The 25782-nt window shown below is 40.2% G+C and overlaps 1 protein-coding gene across 1 annotated transcript in view; it reads right to left on the reverse strand.

Annotated features, from left to right (window-relative positions):
• Positions 1–25458, reverse strand: part of DPP4 (dipeptidyl-peptidase 4) — a gene marked incomplete at its 5' end in the record, with an annotated part of 31369 nt that extends 5911 nt beyond the window's left edge. Inside the window, 21 exons of the mRNA XM_010153533.1 lie at positions 793–857; positions 2476–2575; positions 4608–4662; positions 5505–5699; positions 7185–7254; positions 9313–9411; positions 9918–9965; positions 10912–11036; positions 11516–11569; positions 11767–11834; positions 11913–12029; positions 14654–14698; positions 14847–14982; positions 18444–18547; positions 20416–20576; positions 21076–21196; positions 22328–22400; positions 22503–22555; positions 24535–24609; positions 24721–24815; positions 25360–25458. Coding sequence (XP_010151835.1) covers positions 793–857; positions 2476–2575; positions 4608–4662; positions 5505–5699; positions 7185–7254; positions 9313–9411; positions 9918–9965; positions 10912–11036; positions 11516–11569; positions 11767–11834; positions 11913–12029; positions 14654–14698; positions 14847–14982; positions 18444–18547; positions 20416–20576; positions 21076–21196; positions 22328–22400; positions 22503–22555; positions 24535–24609; positions 24721–24815; positions 25360–25458 — 1958 coding nt within the window. The remainder of the gene's footprint in view (positions 1–792; positions 858–2475; positions 2576–4607; positions 4663–5504; positions 5700–7184; positions 7255–9312; positions 9412–9917; positions 9966–10911; positions 11037–11515; positions 11570–11766; positions 11835–11912; positions 12030–14653; positions 14699–14846; positions 14983–18443; positions 18548–20415; positions 20577–21075; positions 21197–22327; positions 22401–22502; positions 22556–24534; positions 24610–24720; positions 24816–25359) is intronic.
• Between the last annotated feature and the right edge of the window lie 324 nt (positions 25459–25782).

Consider the following 25782-nt stretch of genomic DNA (forward strand, 5'->3'; position numbering starts at 1 on the left):
CGGGCGGCTGGGCCTCCCCCGCCCCACGCCCAGCTGCCAGTGACTTCAGGTCAAACAATTCACCGTGCGGGAAGGAGGACAAACATTCTACAGGTATTTTGCTCCCTTCAGAACACCTGGAAACTCCCTCACCTCTGGTCAAACACTCTTCATTTTAGACCAAACCTTGGACACCTGGAGTCGGGGCCCACATTCCAGCCACGAACGCTCCTGGCTCTCAGTTGGCCTGCACTTTGTTTGATCTGCTCACATCAGAGTTTCCTAATATTTAGATTTTTTTCTTTCCCTGAAAAACATCTTGCAGATTCCCAAAGCAAGACAGTTCACACAATGCCTGTTTTTTAAAAAATTACATTTCAGAAAGCACTGGAGTACATTTGTTTTGGTGAAAATGTTGTTTAAGATAAAGCACAGTTTGCCCACGAGCGTATTAAATTTTAAAACAAATTTGTTTCTTGGTGATTAAAATAAAACAGCCTTTACAGCTTGTTTTACAGTCTGCAAAGTAGCCAAATGGAACGGAATGTAAAAAACCCCCCAAAACTCCACACACCAAACACACAACAGAAAACCCACACCATACAGCAAGGAGTGACTGCCGCCTGCAAACCCAAGCGCATGAGGCTGCAGCCTCGAAAAGCACAGTGCAACTGTTCTGGCTGGAAGGAAGAGTCTCACGTATTTCTTCCCGTGGGGAAGGAACCAGACTGAACGAACAACAGAGTGGTTTGGAGAAGAAAAAAAAAAAACCCCACACGTCAAAGAAATGAAATAAAGTGCCTTCTTTCTTACGTTGTAGTTGTTCAGGTTATCGTTTGCTGTAGGAAGGCCCATGTATCGCTCCGTGTATATGGAATCTGTAATTAAAAAAAAACCCAAAACCAGAATATGCTACTTAATTTTCCATCTGTCTGTCTACCAGGAATTTTACCCACCAATACAAACAGTAAGAATGAACACTGGAAATCAAAAAAAAAGAGAAACCCGAGGTTTTCCACAATGAGGCGTGTAGGTAACCATCATTATTCAGAATATTTAATCTTCTGGTTGCCATGGACACCTGAATGCTGAATATTAATAAAGTACTTTGTGTCAGTGTTACCTTATTGTTATTCTTTCAGTAATCCCCCCAAAATTACTGAGAAGTCTTGCAGTAAATGATTAGCATTTGGAAAAAAAAAATCTTAGGTATTTTTTCTAATTGTTAACTACTAAAAATCTAGAAAACAAAAATGTAGCAGTAGGTTAGGACTCAGACTGTGTCTATGTTATACACAGTTAAAATTAAGTATCTCCCATTTTCCATGGATTTTCCAGCACGATACCGTATTACTTTCTTTTTCAGATTTGCTGCTTTATTTTGAGCCAGACAAGTCAATGCTCTGTTGCCATGTTCTGATGCCCATTTGATTTCTCAGAAGCACTGGTGCACTGGTTTTGGTTGTTATGTTCAGTACTCCTACCCCCATCACGCTTTCCTTTATCTAATCAACCAAACATGGAGTTTTAGACACCCTGATCTTCATCTGAAAAGTATTTCCCACCATACTGTAATATTCATGTCCAAAACGTTATGAAAATGTCCCTCCTTTCTCAAAGGTCTACTGCTACTACCCGGCAGTATGGTTTGTTTTGTTGAATTACCCACAGCACCTAACATGCTATTACACAGCCTCTGTGCTGCCTGCAGAATGAGAAATTACGCCTTAATTAGCAGAGGTTTGCCAGGAAAAGCTTCCCTTTGAATTCTGGACAAATCCAAGCCAGAAAGGTGTCTAAATGTGGTCACGTGGTACCAACACACATTATATTTTAACTGTATATAAATCCTTTGATCTGGGAGGAGGGCCCTTACAGCTGTATTTATAGCCTCATGCAGCTGCAGCCTTACACAATGTAAGCTTGAAGCACGTACAGACTTGTCCACTGCTCAGGTTTTCCTCACATCAAGCTATTCTTAAGATTAATTGGATTTATCCAGATTTTACACGCTAAAAAGGAAAAAAGCGAAAGGCAATTCAAATCCTATTCTGTTACTTTGAGGCAGAAAATTACAGTGCCCATTCGATGTTAAGCCTCACAGCTTGTTCTTGTAAGTGAAGTAGCATTTTGCAGAAGTAAAGTCTAATAATGGTGATTTCTGACAGACAGTACCGGTCAGGGTACACACGTGGCAGCTTTAGAAAGCAAACACAGACACATTATAGCAATGCTGCCAACACTAGAGCAATTTAGTCTTCATGAAGTGTTAGAGATTACCTGGAATCGTGGATCTGACTTTTTAAAATGGGCCAAGAGATTGAGGGCACTGGTTGAATCCTGAAACGCACCAGCCCCGAGTTCAAGAGAACAGACCAAGTGGCGTTTACATGGCATCGAGTAGATAATCAAGGTTCCGCGCTACGAATCAACACTTTGCAGCATGTGCACTGCAAGACATATGGGAATCCTTGTAACGAGGAAGCCATCACATACCATAATATTGCCAACGTGACACGGGGGCAACCGCTATTCCGCACTTGAACACGCCGCTTCCAGAGCCAAGCACCATGGAGGTCACGTATCCCCCATAAGACTGAGAAGAAAACATTGCTGTTATTTTAGTCGGAAAGAAAAGGATGGGGCCCATCTGCTAAGCGGTTCGTCAGACATTTATAGGCTCGGCGTTTTTCATATTAACGATCTCCATTCTGAATTTGGGTCAGATCTCACCCAGCCTGCTCAGTGGGGGAAACAGGCATCAAACAGCGCATGGCAGCTGTGGTGCTGATGAGCGAGAACTCGCTGGGGAAAGGGGCGCAAATGCCACTGAACCGTGACTTGGCAAAGGGCGACGGTGTTTGGTAGCACCGTAGGCAGCAGTGAAAGACAGGAAACAAGACACTGCTGACGTCCCTCTCCGTGCTGGGGGAGTGGGTGGAAGCAAAGCCCACAACGCGCCTGATGAGTAGTTGCACCAGGGCAGCCAAAAATTTCCAACTCCCTCAGAGCAGGCCTATGGCAGCTCACTTGCTACCTCTCCTCCAAAGCGTCAAGAGCAAGACTGTGACTGGGGAGTGAAGGATCTGCTGCTGAGTTTGTGGGAGGAACTGTGCAGCACCACACTCCTCGCTATGCACAGAAAATTCACTCACAGTCTAGCCTGATACGCAGATGAGTAAATATCTTGACACACTTGAGCATCCAGGCAGCAAGATACCTAAACAATGTCACCGACCGCCCAAATGACTGCCCCCACTACCGTTTGAAGGGGTTATTTAGGAAAATGTGCCCACCCACATTCAAAAAGAAGAGCAATTTTTGGATTCATTCCTGTCTTGAAACCAGATTACAGGCAAATGGAACAGTATCTTAGCTCAAAGCCCTTAAATGTTTGCTCCAGCTTCAATACTTGGGTCCTCCCAATGAGATCAGCCAAGCAATGCATCTACTTAGTAATGAAACTTGTGTAAATATGTTGCCTAACCTGGCCACACCGAGGGTATTACGGCTGAACCTATGGCAAACAAAATTAATACCCATAGCGACCGGCTGCCAGTGAGACACTGACAGTCTAGGAACTCAAGGAAAGAACATCTGTTTGCCCATGGGTTCAATATTCCAGGATGCATAATGGCAACCTAGATCCAGAGAGGAATTTGGTTGCTCTACAACCATTCATCCCGAGGCCCATAAGGAGTAAGATGGGGAGCCCTCCATTTCTGCAGAAAGCATTTCCCTGAAGGCAGTACTCCGAGGCTTAAGTTCATACAACAGAGATGTTTATCTCCCCAAGAAAAGCTACTAAAGGCACCACCATCAGCATCCTGACCTCAAGCAATTTATGCACTGGTGCCTGTCACCAGCAGTGACCAGATTTCAGCTAGCCACTTCATTAAAGATCCCTCATGCAATCCTGCATATACTTAAACACAGTATGCTTAAACAGAACAGGCAAGAATACGCCCCGTGGCACCAGAAGCAGCAGGGAAACAGCAGCCTGGGACAGGAGGGTTGGGAGCTTGAATCCAACATATCACCAACACTGCATGCACACTCAGCCTTGCAGCTGAGCAGTGTACGCTACTGAACACTTCCCCTGCTGTGCCTGCTTTTAAATGCACAAAGTCAGTGAAATCTGGCCTCTGGGTGGAAGTTCTGCTGAAATAAAATACGGCCAAGCACAATAATATAGCAGATTTAGACATTTCCAAGCTGCTAGTGAAAACACGACAACCATACCACGCAGCTGGTTCACCTATAATATTACATCTTTTTATAAAAATTAAGAGTCCCCTAACAAATACAGAGAGACACTAGTGAGTATATAATTGTGGGTTGTTTTTTTTTTTAAATACCGGTTCATCCTGTACACAGGAACTTGTCAGTATCCCTTTACATTGTTTTTAATCCCTGTAGTAGTGCTAATTTCTGTTTCAGAGGCTCCTGAAGGTTTGCACAGGGACAATGCAAACAGGCACTTGTAAGACATCCTTCATCAGTTCAGTTACTGGACTGTGCCGTGACCCAAAGAGGTGCTTCACACCAAACACTCCAGCACCTCACGCACACGGCAACACAAGTAGTTCTTACAACTCAGTAAGCCAGACAAACATTTCAGTACTTACCCAACCCCAAATAGCTATTCTGTCCTTATCAACAAAGCTCATTTCAGAAAATTTTCTAGAAGCAAACAGAGTAATTAAATGCTTAATGGATCGCTGGTATCTGCCATCATACAGACGTGCCTGTTTTTCATCACGTCTGCCTGTTCCTGTCGTACAAATAAGCATTTCCCACTTCATCAGTGACTGCATATGAAAACACACAGTAATTCAGGCATTTATCTTTAAGAAATTCAGAAAAACATTATGCATGTAAAAAACCAAAACCTGGGAATTTCACCACCTGCCTCGCCTTTTTTTTTTCTTCTTCAAGAGGAGCAGCACTCAAACTGCAGCACTAAGGGACTGTAAATCCAGTCAGGGGTTAAAAAAAAAAAAAAAAAAGGAAAATATCTCAAATACTATTTTGCTATTTGTTTAAACTCCTTAATATTTTAAAATCCCAAGAAGCAAACCCCGTAAACCTCTCAGTGATTCTGAGAGATTCATACTGGCATTGCTGGCTTAGGGAGGCTCTACAAGCACAAACCAAGTGATGGGCATGTAAAGGGCAGGTAGTTCATACAAATACTTGTCACACCGGAAGCTTGCAGAGAGCTTGGAGTAAAACTCCAAGCCTCAAGTTCCTTGGTAGCACGCTCTTCTTTCTACTAACGTGACAGCTCTCATCTCTATAAAACTAGCGGTGTGAGAAATTTTTATTGCAGCGTTAACTCTTCTCTCTTTTTAAGCATAAAAGAATGGTTGGCCCATAAACACTCCAGCTTATAAAATTAACGCAGAATTTAGTTAAGTTTTTGCCAGTAATTTCAAGATGACCAAAACACTCACATTCTTCCCCCCCTACACAATAAGCACAGAAGAGAGGGAGCAGGGCTTGACCATTTCACTGTAGCTCACCTGGCTGCTTCTATCTGATCTTCCACTTCGTACGTTCCCAGCCTTCGGTTTATGGCGTGCATAATTTCATCCCCTTGGTATCCACTTCCTCTGCCATCGAAGCTGGCCACAATGATCTGCTCGGTGCTTGCAAGGTAAGTAGCCCAGCTGATCCGGAAGGTAGAATCTACTTTCTGACTACAGGGTCCTGCATACCTGGGTGAAAAGTGCCACAGAATTCAGGCACTTACTCTCCACGTATTCTCACATCAAGCATTTCAAGTTTTCAGCCCCTAAAGAAGGGTAAACTTTTAATTTAAACTGAGGAATCCACAGAAGCATCACTGACTGCCTCCACTGACTGCTGCTTTGCCTGGACCTAAAAGCAAATGCTATTTTAAAACATCAGCTGTTGATCGAGAAAGCAGGCTGGATTTTGTTTGTTTTACTGCTTTTTGCTCCAATAAGAAATTTCCATTATGTTGACTTTAAGCAGCTTATTTGAAATCCAAACCAATTTCTTTTCTGTGTTGGCATATGGGGTCAGTGGAGTCTCAACATGATGCTCTTTAAATATTTGTTTCACTTACCCATGATTTATTTGGTTAAAGTCTGAAATCAACAAATAGGCTTCATTTGGGAAAATGACAAATGTCTTTTCCTGCACTTTCAGTGTCACATCAGTGTTCCCTACAGTCTAAACTGCTTCTTAGGCAGGCTGAGAGGAAGGAATCAGAACTGTAATTGTAACTTTTCATTTTTAAATATTTGGAAGCACTTGAGCACTATGAAATCACACTCTGAGTGCCTGGATGGTAAAATTCTGTTTGCAGTGCACTTCTCTAGCTACTCTTCAGTAGAGTAAGAAATGGAAGCGTGGCTCTTATGGCTCTATAACCCTTTTTCCCCAATTTTAAAAGCAAAGAAATTACTACTAGGAATTCTCTATACTGAGCTTTGTTTCTATATCTTCTATGGATTCTGCCACCTCCGAAGGCATTTCTGATATCAGCACCACCATGAAGCAGAGGTGATCCTGACAAAGGCTCAGGTAAATCAATAAAAATGGAATTAAAACCAAAATAAGTCGTAAGAAGCAAAGAGCACTGACTGCTCGTTAAAACGTTCAACAGACACATCAAAAAGTATTACAGTGGCACCAAATTACATTATTATATAAAGGTGTATCTAACAATTAACAGCTAGTTTCCTAGTGGGGTCAGCTTTTCATAAAAAGAGGAAAAGGTTAACATTTCTGTTTTAATGAACAGCTAAATTTCAGTGATTTCCAGTTAGAAGAAAATACACACGCATGAACAGAAGCGCCTGGGGAGGAACGGACCGAACAGCACGTGCTCATGGCCTTGAATTTATAGAAAAAACAGCAAATGCAGTCCTGACCACAGGATGCGGTTTGCCAACACCAGCTGGCAGTTAAATATCACAGAGAAAATACAGTGTCGCACTTCCTTCAGCTTTAGGCTACGCAGCATTGTTAAGCGTTACGTCACCTCATGGTTCTGGAATCTATCACAAATTGGGATACAGCTTTTTTGGGTTTTTTTCCTTTTCCTTCTTAAAGTTACTTCAAGAAGTAATTAGAAAGCTTGCCAGGTCTGTGTTTCCTGATCTTATTACGAGCATTTGAAGCAGATGAAAGCGATCATTAACACAACACTGCCGCGTCACGTGAAGACTTACACATCAAGGAGCAGAGGGTACTTCTTTGATGAATCGAAATGGGGAGGCAGTATCATTTGATACCACAGGTCTGAAAGTGAAAAGAGTTCGAGTTAGGTCAGTTCTCCGGTGACATAATTCTACAGGCACTGCAGTTCATACAGGAGCACATTTGAGTCACTGCCCTAAAATTAAAAAGTAGTTTCACCTGAACTGTACCAGCATACACAGGTATAGAAGTTCCTAAGTAATCTGATAAGGTTTTTCTAAAAAATGTTTTACAGCTAAGTTAGCAGAAAGTCTGGAACTGGAACGCCTATAATAATAATGACGATAAAATCCGGGGACTCAATGTGGTGTCTCATAACAGTATTAAGCTTACATGTACAACTTGGTAAGTCTCAACAGTGGTAAATCTGACACTAGCTCAAAAATGTTTCTCTACTCACATTTCTCTCCCAGCACTAAAAAGAAATTTTAAATATTTTGAACCTGACGGATAGGCTTTGCACGACAGTTTGTAAAGCATCCCAGAAATACACCCAAATCTCTATTATTTCTCAAACCACACTGATTCCTGTTCCATCCGTGTTACTCCTTCTACCCAAGTTAGCCAAGAGTTAGCTAACATTTTAAATGCACACCGTGTGAGTTTTGCAAACCAGTGGGCTTGATTGTTCCCTTATGCATTTTAAAAACCCTGATGCTGCACAGGAAGCGTGAAGCAACGCTGATGGACTGCACTGCAGTAAAAGCCAGAGTGCAAGTCTTACACAAAGACATCTGTCCAGGTATGAATATGCAAGACATTAAAACGCTGAAAAATTAACAATCTAAATTTTACTCATGAAAATATTAATTTTAGAATTTTTTTTTTCATCATACACACATAGTCACAGGAACAGATTTCTTCTTTGACAACATACATGGCTTTGCAAGCAGACTTGGAGTCTGAAGTAAGACTACACAACAAATGGATTTATTTTTCCTATTTGTGACATTAAAAATAGATTCCCCTTACCCAAAAGCTTTTACCCTGAAGAGATGAAGTAGTAAGAACAAAGAGGAATAAAAAGATGAATATACAACTGATAGCACGAAGAACATCTTTAAACATCCATCTTGCCTGGAAGATTTCATCTTTAGCCCTAGTAAAAATGTGACAGAAAGAACAGACAGAAAACACAAAGATAAAGAGTTATATAAATTAGGTAACAGTGGAAGGAGGGAGGCTTAAAAAAGACCAGTTAACAATGACTGACAAAACTCAATACAGTTTGTAAAATATAATTCCATTAAGAATATCCGTTCATTGTATCAAGAGGAAGTTTGTAACGAAGAGAAAAGCCAGTAGCAAAGGCTGGAGCAAGAACAGTCGGGACAGGTACCAGGCCTCCCACTGCCGGTCTCTTGTTCCTCAGCACAGGAGCACGCCAAGAAAGCTTCTGAACCCCAGATATGCAAACTCAGATGAGGACGACTAGCAAAGCCTCAGCAGTTAATTTTCCAGCATTTCATTCTAGTCTGTATTCAGTGGTTTATGTAGTCATGGAGCGTGAATGTGCTTTTAAGAACACGGTTATTCAATACAAATATTCCCCTACACAAAGTCAAAGGTGATCTTGCTGAAATGTAGCCTAAATTACTCTGCCATCTAGATTCTGTTTGTTTTCTGACAACTGAACAACAACTTCTCCACTGTCCCAACCTGCTAACGCAAACCAAAGGGACTTGTACCTGTAAACTAAGAGCTACTTGAATTTATAATTTAAATTCGACAATGCTTATGAGCCGTATGCCTCGTCCCCCCCATTCATCTTATTAATTTCTCTAATTAATATGGTGTTAGGAACTTCTGGGGTTTAGGTAATTATCAAGGAAAAAAAGGAGTTAAGCTGTTTCATCATGAAAACATCAAGATATCACACTTGGAAAAAACATATTTTAGATACGAGTATTTTGGGATTTCAGAAAAAAAAAACGAGAATGTTTGGAGATGCAAAAAAAATAAAAATCTCATCTTGCCTCTAGGGGCTGAATAACCGCAATAATCCCCACTTCACCCATTTTCTGTCATGCTTTTCAGCAGAAGACCTTGAAGCACTTGGTGAAAGGGGGAGAGAAAAATAAAACATGTTTTTGAACTTACTGTATCCACCTACGCTAATGGAGTCAATTTTTTTTGAAGGCATCTGAATATCTTTCAATGAATTTTCCAGCTCAGTGTTATTTTCCAAGTATCTAAGGACTAAATAACAGAATTAGTAAGAGTCAAAGCTAAAATACATATTTTCAAATGCATTGCTCTTCAATTATGAACCACTTTAAAAAGTCAATCTAAGATGATGGCAACCTACATTGCAGTCTCTAGTTTACTGCAGTGTTTGTTTTTCCTCTCAGATTCAATGTTTACAATATAGTTTTCCTTCAGTACTTGAGTAACCAGAAAGCTGCTTTCCACGTTTTTCATCTAAGTGCAATTTTAGAAAAACTGAACAATTATCCAGTAAGTCAGTCATACATTACTCACTGTTTTCTAGCACAATAATATTAAATTAACTATGAATAAACATATGCCAAGCTATATATTTTGTTCCTCCGGTTAACTATACTAGAGTAATTATCTGAAATTACATTTACCCTTTGTAACTGACATTTTAATTACTATACTAAGTAATGAGAACTAAATTAAAATAAATTTACAGTGCAATTTTCTGGCTCAATACAAATCATATTTTTGGGAAAGTCCCATACCTTGATCATTACTGCTTCTGTGCAGAGTAGATACGGGCAGGCCAGGACCTGTTAACAGAGCACAAACCCTCATGTTCATATGCTGCCTCAAATCACAACCCTTGTAAAGTAATTGGAAGCGGGAGAATCATAAAAGGTCAGAACCCGTTCCCCTCCAGTTTGCACAGACTGGATTTTAGAGTTAGTTGGGCCCAAACTCAAACCACAGGATCCTGTAAAATATTCAAACTGTCTCGCAGGAGAACGGCATGATTGTGGGGTTCAGAAGAATTAAAACTTCCATTCTTTAGTGAAGTCTACCCATCGGTTGTGGATCCTGGTTTGGGAATCAGTAAGCCTTCCCACAGAGACCACAGCAGTCTTGTTCAACCAACCGTTTCTACACTCTGACAGAACAATTCCCTTTCTGCTGTCTGTCCTTCTAATCTGTAGATCAAGGAACATCTTTGCATCTTAAGAAACAACATTTTGACTTAAGGCAAATTGTAGGGAAGATCTTATTTTTCCCACTCTCTGGTTAACCTGTACTATCTAGCACACGCGCTCACAGGTCACAGGAACACTATGGTCCCGCTGCTTAACTTGTGATTGTATTCACTGAATTTTTAACAGCATTACCTAGCTAACTTTTACTCCCACACACACAGTACTTCTCCTTACCCAGCCTAATCCTCGCCTTGCTCCTAGAGCTTCCAAATTCCTCCTCCAGACAGAGCTCCCTGTACAGCTCTCGGGGAGATGGGACGGCAGACAGGAATGTTTTGCATCTCTTTCAGGTCCACTGATTGGACTATCAAATTTCACCCATGTAATTTTTGTCAAGGTGCTTTTGAGCTTAGGAAGGAGGATGTTTTTCTGCTGCTGATGCATTTAGCCAACAATATCAACACGTATCATTGTTACCCAGTGCATATCAAGATCTTGACGAAGTGAACTTCCCCACCCAACTAATCAGTGAGTCACATTTATGTCAATTAATTCCGGATATACTCACCATGACAATTAAGCTGATAATACTGTGCGTCTTTGCTGAAGGACACAGAATAATACTGGCATCGTTCTTGATTCAGATCACAGCTAACACATTGAGGAGAATTTGGACTGCTTTCCAAGAGCACTCTGCAAAGTAGAGAGCTGCATTTCAGAGATGAAAACCTTTTTTTTTTTTCTTTTTAAACTATGATAAACAAATGTATGCTTTTTAAATAAGATGGCTGAATGAGGTATGATAAAAATCAGGAGTAAAGAGCATACTGATTTAAAAAGTAGAGAAAGCAGACTTTAAACTTCTGATTTAAGCTAAGAATGCAATTATAATCCTAGCCCCCCACAAAAAAATAAGGCATGAGAGGTTTTCTTTAGGGTGTGTTGCTTGAGGACTGGTTGTTTCTTTTCATAATTTTCCTTTATTAGCTAAATTTACAGAAAAATATTTTAGTTGTTTTGTTTACACTCCTAGACCGATTTCAATTCAATACCCTATATAGGACCCCACATGAGATTATAAACACCCCTATCTTTTTATTTTGCAATGCTTCTTCTTAAAATGTCTTTTTCGTTATAAATATCTTACTCATATTGTAGAAAAAAATTCTTACTTATAAAGATTTCTTCCTCCTGGCATTCCATGGTTTTCGTTACTAATGTAGTATCTATAAAAGAAAACATACTGGTTTTGGTAAAATGCTTACAGTACCTTACAGTATTTAAAGGATTATATTACATGTTTAGAACAGATTTTTAATGAGTTAAAATGACACCTTCTCCCTGTTCTCCTCCTTCCCTGCTTGCTCAGACCCTTGGTACAAGCCCTCCTGATAGGAATCAACAGCTGAATTACAGTACTTACAAGAAGTTATTCGTTACAGCTTCGATGCTGATTACTTCCCATTTTCCTGTAGTAATAGGTACTGGAGACTGGAGGGGGGGAAAAAGTAGGACATGAAGTTCCTCCATCACCAGAAGAAACGCAAGTCAGCAGTGACTGTCCTACACCTTACTACTTACCTGTGAACCATTTACGTAGTGGATGTGCTTGTAACCTACTGTATTGCTGAAGACTTTGTAGTAGGAAGCATTGTCGGGTGCAAAGTGAGGGACAGATGGCTGAAACTTGAACACGAGAGAAGAGAGATGTCTATTAAAACAAACAACAAAACTCCAAAACCAAAATGCTTGGTATTGAAACTCGCATTTAGAGATATCAAAGCCTAAATTTAAAACAGTGTATCACTGAACGTACTGCAGAGGTTTTTGCCTGCTGACTTAGTAGGTAGAACTTGTAGCCATTACCCTAAAAGTAAACACACAAAATACTTTCTTGCTCCCTAAGCAGCAGAATTTCCTGAATATTAGCTCTGGTAATGACCCATATCCCCTCCTACATCTCTTAAATTTGAAGTCCTACTGGTGTTCCTGTGTTTCTACCATTTCAGGAAACAATATGGGCATCTAATTTTTAAGTCACTGTTTTATTCTGTCCAACACCAACATGTAGCAGTGACCTATACAAATGTGTACATTGCTAACACATAATTTGAACTTTTTTTTTTTGTTAGCTTGACAGTGAAAAATGTCCCCCTTTATTCAAAGAAAACAAGCTGCTTTCCAAAAGGAAATTTTGCTAGTAAGCAGGCGATTACAGAACGTAAGAGAACCCAAACTGGAATGCTATTTTCCATTTATGTGACTGGGAGTGATGGAAATTAATGGATTCCTTCTACTGACTGTCTTTTGGATGTGCTCCACATGGTAGAGAGAAAAACAGGGGAATGAAATTGAGCCAAACGAAATAAAAGTTATTTCTGTGATAAAAGTCAAAAACATCTAAATGTTAATTAGCCAATTGACACAGCACAGTTGCCTCTGAGATGTTATACCCACTTTTGAAACGGAAAGGGAAACAGAAGGATGAAGTGACATGCCTCTGGTCACTCAGTAAGCAATGACAGAACTTCAGTCTCCCTAACCCGTGTGCTCTAGATCATCTCTCCTTCCCTAGCAATATTTTTGCAAAAAATAACCTGGAAAATATTTTGCTAGCTTACCCCTTATTGCAGTCTTGCTTTTTCAAAGTACGACTTTCCTTCAACTCAACTGGCAAGCTCTAACTTAGCTCATGACCTGGAAGCCTTATGCAGTAACACAGGCTGTTCTGAGCATTCTTAGATTAAGTGTAATTTCACCTCTATTTTTGAAAAAGAGAAAAAAACCCACTATAGAAATATGCAAAGAGAGAAGTATATGTCTATGGTTTACAAACATATATAATTTAAGTTTGCATATACACTGATATGAATTGTATATACCTATCTACGTGTATACATACACACCTCATATAAATACCCCTTATCAGTCAAGCGTCATTTTGTCATCCCTAAGTAGGTAAGAATAAAAGAAAGGAATAACTATACCCTTCCTATCCCCTATTCAACCCTCCCTACTTTCCACTCCCTTCTCGAATCCAAGAATCATACACTGAGATTATCTTTTTTCCAACAGCTCCTAAGATGTGGGTTGTCTCTTTAAAAGAAACAAAAAACCAACAGCCTAGTTTAATGGCACAGACTCGCATTTTGCCCTCTCATTTTGCACAACTGTTTACAAAGTCTGCAGCTTGATCATCACATTGTCTAATTGTGAAGCCTTTGCTGCAGAGAAGCAAAATGTGTCAGCGTTAAGGCCTTCCTTTCCATATCAAATTTGACAGCAGGTGGGTTGATCTCTCATCTTCATACTGCGGATGATTTCATCCCTGCTGTTGCCTCCCTCTTTGCATTTCTTTAAACTTTCATTTTTGACTTCAAAAGTGAATTAGTGACTAAAGCATAATCAGTGTGTGGAAAATGCGGGAGTGGAAAGTGTACTCTGTGTTCTCATCAAAAACTCTGAAACTCATTTCTCCCTCCAAGTCTGAACTTTTGCATCTCTGCTTCACTTCCCCCAGATCTTCTGTGTAGTTCATTAGGTGCCTACTCCCTACCATGTACAAAAGGACTGAGAGGCAGCTTGGAAAGCATCATCTGACAGTAGCGACTGGTTTGGCAGAAGTGTACGAAAATGTTAATCTGGTCAGTTGTATGCATCTCGTCCCTAGTTCTCCCCAGTGGACATTTTGGGTGGGTGGCTGGGAATTAATTAATTAATTAATTAGAGCACCAAGGAGAACCTGGAATGCTTTGCTACAACCTGAGATGCTAAAAATTACTTTCATCCTCCATGCCTTTCCTCCAATACAATTCAAAGGTTACAGGATACGCTTCTTAATACATTTTATCCCCTAGATCATTCTGGAGGTGGCAGGAAGATTGGAGGGCAGCCAAACCAGCAGAGCTGACAACTCCCCAGGACAAAGGGGATTCTGAATCCTGGCTCCTGCACTCCCCTACCTATCACTACCGAAGCAGAAGGTCAGAAATAAAAAGGAGCCTGGGAGGAGGGCTCTGCTTTTTGGCAAGCTGAACACGATGCACAGGTCACGGAGGACAGAGTTACAGCTCCAGCCCACGCTGCACTGTCAGCTCAGCCTGGGAGTTCAGAACCCCATCCACACAAAAGCTTAAAATCAGAAATGGGGTGCCATAGCGGCTCAATTTTTCCTATACATGCATAATGCAACAAGTGAGTGGATCGGAGCAGCACACAAGAGGCATTGTAACCAGCAAGAGGCTCATATGAAATTTTCTTAATTATCAGTGTTATTTAGCATGTGGCAGTTTTAGAAATTGAACACTCACTCTGCCAATCCAGCCAGTTTTACTTTCTTCCGTACGTTGTTTTTCCTAAGAGAGAAAAAACAAACAATCCCACCATAATTATGTTTATTTTACATCAGGCTATGTTTCTACAAAGATAAACATACAGAGATACTCTGCTCCTTTCTAGTCTCATTCCTCAAGCATTGCAACTCTCCCACCTCATTTTCCTTACCTGTGGACATGACCAATTTCCAGTAGCACTTTCAAAGTCACAGACTGTGAGGACTGAAAAATTCTGAATTCTTCTGAGCCACTGCAGACAGATCCTTTCATCTGTCACCCATGTTACGACACTCAAATAATGATCCCTGAAAAAAGCAATAGCATTAGATATTTAAAATCCTCTCTGTAATAGCATACTCTACAACAGCATTCAGCAATTCACTGAATGAGACTCATCCGGCTATTTTCATTTCAATCTACTCCTCAACAATAAACAGCGATGCAAACCTAATTGTGCCATTTTTTTTGCCAACTGTTCTTGCTGCTGGTAGATGCCTCGTTATTTTCATTCATACAATAAAGAATTAGATAGTTTGTACATACCCTCTTCCAGAAAGACTGCAATTAAATTCTAACAGCCAGATCACTATCCTCTAATGCATGAAGTAATAGCCACTCCAGACTGTTCATAAATTTTATACTATGTACATCTAGAGGAAATTCTTCTGAATATTAAGTTGTGTGGGCCTTAGATTTTGGAATTTTATCCTTAGCTACATGAAGTTGGTTGCTTGTAAGCACTCTGAGTGATACATATCTTCAATTTAGTATTTATTTCCATTAGTTAGAATGGAAGAGAGAGACTGTACCAAGAACAGATATTACTATTTGAATATTTTACTTTCATTCAGAATACATATCTGAAAAAAAAAAAATCATTTTCATTAATATTCCTGTACATTAATTTTAAAAAGGCACCACATAAAATTTAGTGGTTTTGTTTACCATTACAATCTGTTAGATGTACTCGTCTTCTCTTATTTTAGATCTCTCCTATCTCCTAGAAGCCTTATGAACTAAAATAAAACAAACCTCCCCTCCAAGGCAAGTATACGTTTTTAACCGGAATTTGCACATTTGACTTAGTTCCAAGTTCATGTTCCCTTTTTCCCCAAAGTTAGTTAACAAAAATGTGTGGGAAGTTTTATGACGAGAGTGAATATCTTCGTGATCGTTGGGGGGGGGGGGACACGACACATGGGGAGAGGGGAGGGGGGAAAATAAAAGGAAAAAAACCCACTACAATTAGTGTGGATGGATTAAAAATATATGCCAACTAGTTACCAATCACCTTCAGGTTTACTTCTAGATTGCGGTTTTAGAATTCATGTTTACAAAAGGTCTATTTTCACGTACATATTTGACTGGGAAGTTGGTAGGTCATTTAATTGCTACTGTCGCGCGCTTCAAACAGTGTATTTTGGACCAATAATATTATTAAAGCACTCTGCAGGAGCTTGCTTGGACACAGAATGAAACTCCCGTTCTTCATATACCTATAACAGTGGCTTCCCTGGTTTTGTAAAGGGAATTAGCCCCAGTTTTTCTTCCTTCAAAGTGAGAGAATTTAACAATTCTGTAGACTATAAATCATCCATCAGACAAGATGGACAGAACAAGGAAAAAAAATTGTTTATTATGCTATTAGAACATAATAAATATTTTTTGCTACTGTAGAGACTAGGAATGCACCTTCAGTTTTCAACATCCCTTGAAATGTTAACTAAGCTGCAATTAACTGGATCATAGAGTACAGTAGTCTTGGATTGCCCTTCCTCATTTACTGCTGAGAAAGGATATTCCTGCAGTCACTGTCTGGAGCTCTCTATGCTGAAAGCACCTTAGTTCTAGGACAGATCATTCCAAACAAGAAGCATCCATTGCCTTCATCCTCTCGTTAGTCCCCCTGTACCCATGGGGCTAAAAGTGCTGTTTAAACACTGTAAGGATTTCACGGTGGTCACTTGTGCAAAAGTGTCAGGTTTCATCTATCAGCGTCAGGTTTCATTTACCACCTTACACGGCAAATCTCTGCTGTACCAAATCTTGGCAGCTTTCCTTGACAAATAATGAAACTTTCCCTCTGAAACAGAACCGCGCTGTGGCCCCCACAGTTATGGGGGTACAGCTGCTGTGCATACACCAGGTTCTGGATAGTGCTGCAACAGGCAAGCATTTGCAGAGGTACTGCCCCTCAAAATCCCCACTCAGGTGAGTGGGGTGAAATATGCCACCAATTCAAACCTAGTTTCACTCACAATTTAGCTCCAAGGAAGTAAAAATAGCATTTTCCACCACAAAATTTACCTTTTGCTGTCACACAGTCATTTAAACACACATATTGTGCAAATATTCATTGCTTGGTGCTTTCAAGAGCAAAACTGCCCAACAGCGACATCGCACATCACTCACCAAAGTACTTTTGCTCTTGCACAATTCCCCAAGGCTTGTTCTGGCCACCTCAACATCTGCAGCACGCACACGCTGAGGCATAACCATTATTTAGATCAGCCACTGGGAGAAAGAGTAAGTTCCGATCCTTGCACTCATCATTCAAGACTTGATTCATCTTTGTACTACTCCCGATTTACTGAGTGTTACATTCGTCTGAAAACGGATTAAGTCCATATAACTTAGGTCTGTGTTAGCCAGATGGCTACAAGGCTGGAAGGCAGGTGACGGTTATTTTCCCCAAGTCACACAGCAACGTTGCTGAGTTTTCATGAGGTGTAAACTAAAAGTAAAACATCGCTCTAAGCAGAGATGTTAACCAGAACTGACAAAAACGTGACAGGCACTGAAGCTCTGGAGAAAAACGGTGCACAACAGCTGTGTAACATGTAGCTTTTGCAGTGTTACGGTAGAGAACAGATAAAGAACACCACATTCATAAAATCTTGTGGATCTTGGTTAACAGCGAGGAGAGTTACACTGCAATGAGGGCTGAAACGGAACAGCACCAACATTCCAGTCACAGCTTTCTGGCCACTACGGACCAAACACTGGGTTTGCGCACCAGCGACCAGACCTCTCTGTTCTTTCTGAAGTTTATCAGTATATCCTGTGCTTCCACACTCATCATGTTTTCAAGTGCAAACCTCTAAAAAATTTCCACAATACTGTTGAGAAGAAAAAAAACAAAACCCAAGATCTGGGATACCAAATTCTGTGTGCACGCATTTTAAATGCATTTAACTTCTCTTTACAAAATATATCATGTTGTGCATTTCCAGTGGCATTTTGAGAAATACAATTTTTCATTTACTTGAGAGGTGCTGGTTTTCACCACGTTTCCAGAGAAAACAAACATTTTAAGTACAAATCTGAAGACAACCATGATACCTTGCCTTAGCAAGGGGTCTGCTTCCAATGAAATCACATCTTCACTTACCATTAAGGTTTTGTTTTGTGTTTCCCCCCTCCCTCCCCTCAGTGAATTGGAATACATATATTAGAATTTGATTATACCAAAACTTGCTCATATTAAAGTTGTACTGTGAAATGACTTCACCATAGTTAGACTCCACTGAATGTGATGAGCCAAGAACTTGTCACATTCTGAATATAACATACATGGAATATGCCATCTATATATAATCACTAGGAGGATAATCTCTGTGCAGATTTTCTCTGGTAAATCTTGTTGCTACCAGAGCAGCATCACTGGGAAAAACTGCCATATACACTGAATATAGGGTGGTCACATATAAAAGCTCCTCCTCTCCCTCAACAAGAAAGAAGGAAACATTTAATCAAAATTTCTTACCCTGATTTTATTTCTGCAGGTGGAGAAATCTCAACAGGGCGGACATCAGAAAGCAATTCGGTATCCACAATAAAGAATTGCACAGTTGGATTTGTAGCTCCTGCCTAAAAATAAAATTTTTCATTGTACTTTTAAGACAGAATATTCTTGGTGAAATAAGTGTTTGAAACTATAGACGAAGGAATTACTAGACAGTCAAGTAGAACCAGCCAACTTAAAACATGTGAAAAGACAAATTCCTAAATGCAGTTTTTAAGATTGACACATAAATTATCCTTTGTATTTTTTTTTATATGAAAGAGTTAGTTATGTATTTCTAGATAAGAAAGACTACTACATTTAGAACACACGTAACTGCATAGGGCTCGCTGTACCCAAAGCAGTATTGGATCGTATCTCGTCCCACATGCCACACACGGTATCCAACAGTGAATCGATTCCATTGCTAACAGTGCTTCTTCATGGAAACCAGTACCTTACGTTAAGTGATCCTGTAACAGCTGCCCATTCCCCAAATCAACGCTGGACTGCAGCACATACCCCACTACTTTTAATGTACTCCTACTAGGTACTGACAGTTACGCAGCTGTCAGTAAGGGCTACTTCTCTAGAAGTTAACTAGCCGAGTCCTCAGTGCAACGGTTTGGTAGCTGTAGTTGACCCACCTCCAGAAATCAGCAGTATTCCAAAACAAAAAGGGTTCATAATAAAAGGTGCAATTTGAATTGGCAGTTCATTCCACACTTCTGTCCCTGCAGCTGCAAGCATCAGTGACCCCTCTGAAGAAGGCTCCAAGGCACAGGCAAAGGCCACATGTTCCTGAAGCTTTGGGGAGGATAGGGAGTGACTGACCACGGCTGCTGCAGAGAAAGCTGAACTTGGCACAAAGAGGACTTGGAGGGTGGTTTTTACACCATGCAAGCAGCTGTTTCGCTTGAGCCATCAGCTGGCTGTATCAGCTGTTCTGCCCCGGTTAATCAGGAAAACATTTTCACTCTTCTGAGCTGGCCAGACCAGCGTGCAGGTGATATATAGATGCCTCAGTCCAACAGAGAGTACAAAAATCAGATTATGAACAAAAAGAACTGAAGAAAGTGATGAGCTTGAGATGCTTTCAACCCATGTGTTCCTTCCTGGCACTGAGCATGCCCAGCGTTGTGGCAGCGAGCATATTATGGAGACAAGCAATGACAAACCACCTTTTTATTGAGATTCAGCAGTACAGCGTTATGGTTGTACTCCAAGTGTAACCTGTTCTTGTACCTTGTCTTAAGTCCGTTGCTGCATCGTTCTACGGAATCCAAGTCCCGTGTAATGCCAAGTCACTTCACACAAGTAAATCTTGTATTAACATGAAATCCTCCACATTTGGACTATCTGAAGGAACCTATTTGGAGCATACAGGACTGACCCTCACACCATTTAGTCCAGTGCCATGAGCAAAGTCATGTGGAAAGGAAGGGGAGGGGGAGGAGCTGCATGCACTAAAGGCTTCAATCGCACAGCTAAAACTGAAATAGCTCTTGGTGTGGGCAAAGAAACTCCATCAGCAGATTCCTCCCTTTCATCCAAATACAGGAATCATCCAACAACTAAAAATCCTGTATTAGTTGAAAAATATTCCGTTACCAATACCCCATGTACAACCCTAACACGATGTACATCTGCCAAATACTTTGTACCAACATCAATTCCCTAAGAACTTTTTTATCTCAACGTCTACTTTCTACCTCAAAATTTTCTGGTAAAACAACAAAACCGTAAATCATACTTCCTTTTTTTTTTTTTTCATTTTGCCTTCCCTTGGAGATAATAAAATACTTTAACATTGCCAGATGCTGTTGACTTCAGAAAGAGTAATCACAGCAAGCTGTTGAGGAGAGACAGACAATATTTTCATCAGCAGAAACTGATTAAATGAGACTACTCTCTTAATGAAACTGCAGAACAACCATGTTTAATAAACACAGACCTTGGGATATGGGATTCTAATGGTCTTCGGATACTGCAAGGTGTCCTCAGAATAAAAGGAATATTCTATAACAGGAACTTCTGTATCATTGAATGTTGCATATGCCACAAAACTGCCATTTGGAGACCACCACAGAGCAAAATGGGTGCCAAACATTTCCTCTGAAAAAGATGCAAATACATTTAAATTACCATTGGTAAGTTGGCTTTTCTATCCTAGGTACTGTTCTCATTAGTTTTTAATAGATTTTTTTCATGCAAGTTCAGATACGAAGCGCAGACTGTTTTGTCAGGGTTTTGAAATGAGACATTAGATAAATGCTTATGATCTGTCACATGAAGGTAATTCACACACTATGATTTCCAGTGACACGCTGCAAGTTAGGCAAACTCATTTCCATTCTTAGATCATCACATTAGCCAGGTATTAAGCTCAGGTGAGGATGCATGCGTTAAAACACAGACTGTCCTGGTTTAACTTTTCTCAGTAGCTTCATACCAGCCACTGTGAAGAAAGTTAACTCTTTCCTGACTAAAACCAGCACACAGACAGAATATTTTGAAGTTTTCAATTATAAGAAACAACAGCTACAGTAAAAATATTATGATAAACCAAAGTTTTTACATCATAATGCAAAAGTAAAACATGCTTGACAGTTACCTTCATAAACCCAATCTGGTATTCCATTGAATATTTTATTTTCTTCTCCATTTTCAGTGATTTTCACAGGTTGTGCTCCTGGTGAAGTTTTTATATAAACATTATTCTTCCAAACATATGCCTGCAAAACATTGTGATTACAATTACTATTAGAGCAAATCCTACTTCCTTCCTTTGCCTCATCTACGGGGAAATTTACATCAGATGGCAAAACGAGTCTTTGAAATTTGTATGTCACCAAACATCATTGATACTTAACAAGCTTGAATTACTAATACAAATCACATGTATCAACCTAACTTCAGGCCTAGATGCAAAAACCAACTATGATACGACATGATTACTCTATCAAGTTTTGAAAACCTTGCTATTAATTTTCTGTCAAAATACAAACTTATTTTCCTTCATTAGTTGGTTTTCACGAATCTGTATTTTACAGAAAACTATCAGTACTTTGGTAAAACATTGATGGGGGTCTCAGTATTGCCACAGATCTGCAAAGAGGGTGCATTTTTTCAGTAGCACTCAGAACTCCTCTAGTTTTTGGCACCTGTCTGCTTCTCTAATCACCCCCATTTTTTCACTCCAACAACTCAACAACACAGTTTTATTCCAGAGCTTTTTCCTGATGCAGAAAACTCTTTTCAACATTTACTTCTGTGACTGAGCTCTATAAACTGTGTACTACAAGCAATAAGAATAAACAAACACCATTTTCTCCTGTGATAGCTCTTCAGTCAGATCCAATGCTCACCATAGGGAATGCACAAGCCTTGCAAACACAGCGGGTGTCACCACTGCCATGGGTTGGGAGGAGAGGAAGACAACAAGGACAGTGGGAAAGAAAAAAATTGGATCCTTTAATCCCCGTTACATGCATCCATCAACACTTCATTGCTTACAGTGTAATTAGGAGACTAAAACCACAGTGATGAGTAAGTAGACAATTATAATGCTGCTGCCTTTGAAAGGGATGAGCTACTGTCTGCAACTGTAAAAACACGAAGTTCCTGTGCATTTGTGCATTATATGACTACTGGGGCCACTTCTTCTTTCAGGAAAAATAATGAACAAAACAAAACACACAGAAGGATTTTGGAGTCTGTCCAGCAACAGTCAATTTAGAAACTAGTTCAGTTACTTTATCTAGCAGCAGCAAAGTCCCAAAACCTCAAGGATACATACAATTTGAGCTTCCGCATCACATGTACAAAAAGGACTGTTTACCTAAGTTTCAGTTATCTTTACTAACCAGTTTGTGACCAACAGGTGACCAGGATATATATTGTGTATCGTTATGTAGTAGTTCGGCATCCAAGACAGAACTGAAAAAAACAGAACCAAAATGTAGCTAAGAGAAATCAGTGAAACATCATTTCATTGCAAAATAATATCAAAGCTATGACTCGTGTGCAAAAATTACTGACCTGCTGTTGAAATCATAGATGTGATATGAAGCTGTATAGGAATGCCTCCACAACTGAAAGAGAATTATTTTAATATTAAGAAAATAAATTTTGCCAGGATTCGTGTCTCTTAGAATTTGAATTACTCCTGCAACGCTCCCCACGCTTTCGCTTAAGACAGAACACAACAAATGTACAAGGGTAAAAAAAAATAAATCTCTGCAAGCTTTGGGAAAAAACTAAGGAATCACCACCCCGCTGGGGTCATGACTTGAATACTAAGATGAAGGCCAGACTGATGAAGGCCAGAGATGCTGTAGATTTTCAGAAATCTTTGTAGCTATACGGCAGACTATTCGTAGCTATGCACAGTTAATCCTCCTCCTTCTGCCTTACTGGCACACTTGCTGTTTTCTGTCTTGTCTTCCATACTGTATTACTGAACTTGGCATCTCACTGTTCAGTAGTCCTCAAGTCCCAGCAGTATTTCTGTAGCAGTTCCTCCAGTTCCAGGGTGACCTATTCCCATTCATATTGTCACAGAAATAAACCCTTTCTCTCAGAAACCTGCTTCTCAAAGCCTGTACCACTCTGTGGGCACTTACAGAGAGAACGATGATGACAATGGAGACGTGTTTAAATGTGTTCACTATGTGGGGCTGAAGAGGTTTGATTTAGCCCACGGTGTTGACGTGCTACAATAATGTTACCTTCTATGATGGTACTTGAAGATTTGTATGAAGATATAAAACAATAACTTAGTACTCCACAACCAGATGGTTATTACATAAGAAGTGTCTACATCCTCATGATTCATTTTGTTACTCTGCTTTCTTGCAATAAAGATTAATAATAACATAACTTTCAATCATACTATTATATAAAGGTTAAAAGATCTTGCTTCAGCATTAAAATAAAATTAACGCTTATGACTGCAACAAGTAAAATGCTATAGAGCAAGAAGCCATGAGTAGAGGAGATGTCGAGTGGTTGGAAAAATATAAGGCATTTTGTGGCCACTAATGATGCAGCAGAAAGTCAAACAATTCTGAACAATTCAGAAAGACAAAAGGTAGCTGGCTTAGTAGTACCTAGCAAGGAAGCTAAGGCTGCAAAAGCGCGATGACTGAGCGCAAGGACGGCGGCTGGTGCAGTGCGAGAGGCGTTCTGGGACTGCAAAGCCAGAACACGCAGACAGAGCTCGGTGACACAGTGCTCAAGTATTTGTACACTGCACAAGTCAGTCCTGAGCTTTTACAAACAAAACAGGCAGCTCTCAAGAAACAACAACAAACAAGAAACAACCACAAACGCTACTGGCTTCTCAGTGCACCCACTGTTGGACAAATAGTCACCTCCCTTAGGTTTCTGTAACTGTCCTCAGGTGGCACACAGAGCCAGGTTTTCATGCCAGCTGGCAAAAATGTAGGCTGACTGTTGTTGCGTGGTTCAGCACCAAGCCAGGATGAGGCACTGTACTGCAGGTTTTTCATGTGCTTGCTGACAACAGGGAACAAGGACACTCAAGTCCGCTCCAAGCACAAGATGACAGCCTTCTCTTGGAAGCACATTCTGCTTTTTATTCACCTCAGTTTTAAATTCTTATGTCCGGACACCACAATGTAACAACCCCATATATACACAGTACATATGTATGAGCATATATATACAAGCATATCTACTCATCACATCTCCTTACCCACACAACTCCTTGGACAGTCATGCCTATCTACTCTTCTAGCTTGTCTCCCCAGATGAACCATGCAGCCTCACTCTCCTTGTGATATCTCCCCATCCACTTTTCATCCAGCTTCTTTTCTCAGGCAGTCATCTCACTTCTGCCAAGCTCGCAGACACCAGTCTCTCTGCTCTTCCTGCCTGCTCAACTCCACTGCTCTCCTGCAGACGTCTATCTCATTCACCCATCCTCCTGCATTTCCCTCACATTCTCTCAGCCTCTGCCATCCCTACTTTCAAGACCACCTCCTTGCTCAGTTGTTCCCAAACCTTTTTTCCCCAGCTTCAGCCTCCGAGAAGTAAAGTGCACTTGTACCTTTGTATAGTTGTACTGCAGAAGAGCGAACTTTTGGTCAGGAGACAATATAACAGTGGTTGCCTTGTATTTATCCTGTCAAGAAAGGGCAAAAGGAATACATAAAACACCAGTTCCAAAGAAATGTGCAGAACAAAATATTAAATTCAATACCCTTCCCGGAATTGCATATATAAGTCAACATACTAGTGTTGTATTTGCCAAGATTACTGAGGATTTTCCAGTGTCAGCTTCAATACGAAGGATGTCCCCGTTATCTGTTTTGTGAAGATACTGGTTTCCTAGAAGAACAAGACAGCTGCTAATAAACAGTAAGTTAAATGCTCATCAGTGACTTCTCTTTGATTCTTATGTTTTTAAGCAGAAAATAAAATAGAAAAATCTGGTCAACGCTGTGTTTCCCACTTCTGTAATGAAAGGATGCTTACAGCACAAGAACATTCACAAAACACAGTCCTGGGCTCACAGCCTCCACCTTCTGATATCTCTGTCCCTTGGGGCACTAGGCATAATCCAAATGCCCTGTATGCTCCTGTTCCCCGACAGCCTGATGCACAGGAAGCTGACATGCTTCTACAAAACGCGCAGAAGTAAATATGCCCTTTTAGCAGCAGGAGAATATAGCTTGCCATGAACACGTAGCCAAGGGCGGGGTGGGGGGGTGGGAATCACAATGCTTTGAGCTATGCACCTTTCTATAATGACACCAATAAATAATTTAACTTTTTTTTTTCAGGATACCGTAGTCATTTTCGCATGAAGATACGTGTTTACTGAAAGTAGTACATTTTTTTGACATTCATGCTGTATGTAGAAACAAATTACCTGAAATCCACTGCAAATTATGTGTTCTGTACTTGTAGTCATTGTTCAAGTAATTCTGTAGAGTGTATGTTCTTCGTGAATCAGTTGCAGAGGTACTTTCTGAAAGAAAGACAGAAAAGAGATCTTGATGTTGCTGCACATTATTCCACCCCAGTTTCTTAACCTGACTACTGGGGTTTTTTCTTGCTGGTTATTGATGAGTTTTAGCTAAACAGCTCTAAAATACAAGCACTAAGGAGGCACTAAAACTTTACTGCAAGATAAATTCAGCAAGCATAAATAAAGGAGTATTGGCAAGATCACTCAACAAACTCATGTGAAAATTACAGATTCCTTTGCTGGTATTTTACTTTAAAGGTATGCAAGAGCTGTTATCTTTTGAATAAATGAAAATACCTTTTTGACAGTGACAAAAATAAACAG

The sequence above is a fragment of the Eurypyga helias genome, unplaced genomic scaffold (assembly GCF_000690775.1).
Source record: "Eurypyga helias isolate BGI_N326 unplaced genomic scaffold, ASM69077v1 scaffold13616, whole genome shotgun sequence".
NCBI lineage: Eukaryota > Metazoa > Chordata > Aves > Eurypygiformes > Eurypygidae > Eurypyga > Eurypyga helias.